This window comes from Benincasa hispida, unplaced genomic scaffold, assembly GCF_009727055.1.
Source record: "Benincasa hispida cultivar B227 unplaced genomic scaffold, ASM972705v1 Contig306, whole genome shotgun sequence".
NCBI lineage: Eukaryota > Viridiplantae > Streptophyta > Magnoliopsida > Cucurbitales > Cucurbitaceae > Benincasa > Benincasa hispida.
Genome location: NW_024064789.1, coordinates 583,917 through 589,194, shown reverse-complemented (window position 1 = coordinate 589,194; position 5,278 = coordinate 583,917). Strand labels below are relative to the sequence as shown.

Below are 5,278 nucleotides of genomic sequence, written 5' to 3'. Positions count from 1 at the left end.
CAGTGCGATGACCCTTCACAAATTGCTCGTAAGTACAGTTAGACCAAAATTATCGTTTTGCCCCTATAGTTACATCTAACTCCTTAAGTACCACTAATTCCTTTAATGAAGAATAAGTCATAGTCCAATTATGACCAAACCACTCTCAGGCTAGGAGAGGGTGTGATATCACATTGTTCATGTACTGGAATCAACCCTAAGGGAGCAATTTATCTACTTACCCCGACATTGGGGAAGAAGTGAATTTCATCTTGTGTAGTTGTATTCCTGGCTCCCCAATCAGACGAATCCCCAAAATGGTAGACTTATTGAATCGGCGATCTGCCCACTCTCACCTATACAAATCAAAGGGTCGCCTTTATAGGCGGGAGTTCACAACTCACTTAGGATTCAGGTCATGTCACCTATGATCATCCTGGTGAAATGTAAGTCTCTATTATGAATGGTGTTATATAATGAGACTAGTCAATTTGTGGTCCGGTATTCTACAAACTTCTTTGTATAGAATACCCTCACTCACCTGTCTCTACATGAATGATTAGGATTAGATCATTTGTAGCACTTTACTATTGGGGTTGATGCCCTAAATCTCGTAGGGTCCTATAGTTTGTAAACCTTGTATGGAAAAACTTGTATGTGATTAATAATATTTGATATTTCGTTCACTTTGTCTATAAAATATGTGATATTTTAGTTGCATTAACAACAAACCAATAAATTAACATCCAAGGTTATCGTTGTAACTTAAACATGTATGTGGAGACATACAGGTGGTTCATGTTTAAGTGATAACCTAAGTGGTCTATAGCATATGGATAAGGCTGAGTACCTTATCCTGGTGATACTACGAGTATGACCCGCTTTGTAGATGTTACAAATGTTGTAAAGTACTACAAATGATCTGATCTTGATCATTCATGTATTAGACATGCAAGTAGGGATATTCTATACAAAGGAGTTTGTATAAGACCGGACCTCGAAATGTGTAATCTCATTATATAACACCAGTCATAATAGAGACTTTAATTTCACCAGGATGACCATAAGTAACATGACCTTAATCCTTAGTGAGTTGTGAACTCCTACCTATGAGGGCAGTCCTCGGATTTGTATGGGTGAGAGTGGCCAGATCGTCGACTCAACAAGCCTACCATTTTGGGGAATCATCTGATTGAAGAGCTGGTAACTCAACTACACAATATGGAATTCACTCCTTTCTCGAATCAGGGATAAGAAGATAAATGGCTCATTTAAAGGCTGTTTTCGGGTCTTGAACAATGTGGCGCCACACCCTTTTCTGGCCAGAGAGGAGTTTAGTCATAGTAAGACTATGATCTATTGTTCATTAGAGCGATCAGTGGTACTTAAGGAGTTAGATGTAACTACAGGGGCAAAACAGTAATTTGGCACAATTATGCTTATTAGCAATTTATGAAGGGTCATCGTACCGTTGATTGGTTATATCCAATGGACACAGAAATATATCTGTAGTGCGAAGAGGGCAGCTATCGGTCTTTAGTGGAGTACCCAAAAGTTAACGGATAGTGGATAATGTAACTAAAGAGTTTAATTAATTATTCACGTACCATTGGAGCTTCAAGCTATAGGTCCATAAGGTTCCCTTGGTAGCTCAAAAGAAGTTAATTGAGAATCAGTTTTTTGTTTAATTTGAATTGTTCAAATTAATAAGAGGGAATTTAATTTTATATAATATAATTAAATTGATTCAGTTATATATGATATAGTTGATATAATGTATTTGATACATTATAGTTTAATTGGAGGAATAAAAATTTGAATGTGATTCAAATATATTTTCTATGAATGAGATTCATAATTGTTAAATTTAATATAAATATGTTTTATATTAAATGCCATAAAATAGAGAAAATGAACTATAGTTTATATTGTATATGATGCAATATTAAAACTATAGGTTATATATATAATATGATAAGTTGGTTATCATATTTATTTATATTATTTATTATTTTGGATAATTAATTCCTTTTTCTCTCTAACCGCCTTAGTGGGTGGTTAAGTGGTTTTTGTGGCAAATGGAATAAATAAAATAGGATTTTATTTTTCCATAACTAATACACACGAATTTTACAGAACCTATATGATAGAAGCTTTGAACTAAACGATTGAGGCTTCTTTGCTATGCGATAGAGAGCTTCCTCAATCGTCTTCCTTCTCCAAACTCTCAAACTCCCTCCTAACTAAAATAATCAGAGCCCACCACTCTTGGGTTCTCACCCCGAGCATACTGAGAAATCGAAGTGGTAGTGTCTTCAATCTTTTGGTTCGAGTTTGCTTGAAGAGGGTCTTCAAGTTTGCTGTTTGTTCGAGGTTCGTGATAGTTCGAGGGATTTATGCGAAGAAATGTTCTTCAAAGGTATAATCACTTGATCCCTATTTCTAGTTTAAAAGCATGTTGTAATTTTTTTGCTAAAATGCATAATATGTTAGTGTTTACTGTAATTTATGTTTTCAATCAAAATGAAATTTGGACAATCCGCTTCCACTCATGGATCTCTTTGTAAGCAAGTTCCTTCATTTACAACAATTGAAACATCTACAAAGCGAGTCATATTTGCAGTGTCACCAGGATAAGGTATCTAGCCTTATCTATCTACTACAGACCATTTAGGTTATCACTTAAACATGATCCACTTGTATCTCTCTACATACATGTTTAAGTTACATAAGATAACCTTTGGATGTTAGTTTATTGGTTTGTGGGTTTAATGCTACTAAATGTCAAATAAAACATCGCATATTTCATTAAATAAATAAAATGTTTGTACAATACAATTACAAAGTACAGGACCTTATGAGATTTAGGGCATCAACCCCAACACTTTATATCTAGGGGACAGTTTCACATAACTTGTTCATATCTCGGATAAGCATGGATAAGCTACAATTTCTGATGGTTTCCTGTTTTTATTAATTTGTTGATTTTACAGGTTTTCTTTTTGTTGATCCTTGGAGTTTGTCAAGAAGATCAGAGATACTAATTGTAGTGGGAGTAAAATCTTGAAGTTTGCCAAGATCATAAGTTTCATTGCAATGGGAGGCGAGATTGCCAAAATCTTGAAGTTTGCCGTTTTTCTCCAATAGTGGTCTCATGGAGAAAAGAGTATCTTGAAATCTTCTATTTCTGCTTGAAGTGTAAGAGCATCACTATTTCTCTTAAAGAATGGTATCAACAAGGAAAGCTATCGAACCCACATCCTTTGACATGTCTAAGGGAGAAGTTTTATCATGTCATGAAGACTGGATTGCTGGAAAAGAAGGGCACTTTGCTTAACAATAAAGCCAGTGTGGTAGAAGATAGTTTGGATATTGAGTTAGATGAAACAAGTGATGGTGAATGTTTTGAGGATAACAACAATTCACAAAAGGAAGAGTTTGATTCAGATTAATGATAGACGATGGACATTGGACATCTATGACTATATTCTTGATTGGCTAGTTGCCAAAAAATTATAATAATTGAGATTTGTAATATACAAACTATATCTATGTATATATAGGATTTAGTTTTGAGTGAAGACAAAACTCAAGAAATTTCATGAAACCATACTTTATTTTTAGACAAAACTATATCAAATTTTCAGACAATACGATGTGATGGATGGTTTCTTCATCCTTATTGTAAAGGTTCTTAGTAAGGAGGAGAAATGGTTTTGTTTTAAAAGAAAAGTTTATTAATTTCATATGATATGCATGAATACTTGAAGAAGAATAAGAAGAAATCAAGCTGATTTCTTTTTACATTAGTTGGAGAAGAAGTTCCTTCAAAACATATCATAAAACTACCAATTAAGAAAGCTGTCTGTCTCATCTCATGCTTCTAATGATCTTCTGCACAATGGACACGTGTTGCTCCTTTCAAGCCATGTGAGGATGCACGATTTGTGATACACATGACCGCACGGAATCCTACTCACCTCCATCCCCTTTCTTTTTAGATCTTCGCAACAAACACAGCACTCTCCCGTCTCCTCTTCTTCTTTAAACCCATCAAATTTCTGCTTCCTTACTCTCTCAATTGCCGACTCCGGCGCCCCTGCTCTCCTCGCCGGTGGTGGACCTTCTTCAAAATTAATCTCAAACCCTTCCTCTCCGATGATGGAGTTCGGGTGTAGCCAAGAGACAGCTTCCATCCAGAACTCCTTCATGTAATCGATGTTCGCTTCTATTTTGAAGCTCCCATTATTGGCGTCAAACTGTTGAGCAAATGACAAAATCTTGCGAGACATCATTTGGCAGACGGAGGAATGGAGGTTGAACGAACGCAGAAACCCATTCACCAAAAACTCTACTGCTGCTTCTTCTCCAACATCCCGCACATTAGTAAAAGGAAACAGAGCTTCTCCTATCGGAGTTGAACGAGTCTGTTGCAATATTCGGTCTGGAATGATTCCGGGAGAAGGAGATCGAGAAATCAGGCGGCTACAAACCCCAAATCGAACTTGCAGGACTTGATCGCTGTTTGGAGTGCCGTGGAAATAATATGCAATGGATGAAGTAGTAGAGAAAGACATTGATGATGGGTGTGGAGTTGATTGAAATAGAGCAACTGTTAGGTTAGGAAGAAGAAGAATCAAAGAACAATTTGAGAGAGGGAGTTTTCATTTGTAAACAGGGGAAGGCGGGGGCGGGGTGAGATTTATAGATATTGTAAATTTGAATTGGGTATGGCGACGCTCCTCCGCGCCGGAAAATCCACGTCACGACCGACGGCTGTCATCCCAACGGCTATTTTCTTCTTCTTCTTCTTGGCCATCGGTAACGGCTTTTTTCCCCATCGTGGCCGTCCATCTCCGGTCTCTCTCCTCTGTTATCAAACCATTTCCTTCCCACTTTTCGTTTCTTTCTATTTTCTTTTTCTTAAAAACTAAAAAACGTATTTTCCTTTTTTTTTCTTTTTTAATTTTAATAAATAATTTAGTACTGGGGTTTCTTTTTTATTTTTCTAATAAAATCATTAGTTTTTCATTTTGGCTTATAAATACAAATGAGTTTTTTAAAATTCAATATACAACATTCTATGTACTTGAAATTTTAGTTTTTTCATGTAAATTTTTTTATGATAAAAAACTAAAATTGTAAAGAACAGAAAGTTAGGAATAATTATCTATAAAATTGATTTTCTTCTATAATTCAGAAAAACAAAATAACAATTACTTGATATTTTTCTCGAAAGAATATGTGATAAATAAAATAAGTGAGATAAAAAAAAAAAAAAAAAAAAAAAGAGAAAGAG

The 5,278-nt window shown here is 35.3% G+C and overlaps 1 protein-coding gene across 1 annotated transcript; it reads right to left on the bottom strand.

Annotated features, from left to right (window-relative positions):
- Positions 1-3,854: 3,854 nt before the first annotated feature.
- On the bottom strand, positions 3,855-4,556 carry LOC120069270 (E3 ubiquitin-protein ligase DZIP3-like). Its single transcript, XM_039020989.1, has one exon. The coding sequence runs from the start codon at positions 4,554-4,556 to the stop codon at positions 3,855-3,857; it is 702 nt and encodes a 233-aa protein (XP_038876917.1).
- Positions 4,557-5,278: the final 722 nt, after the last annotated feature.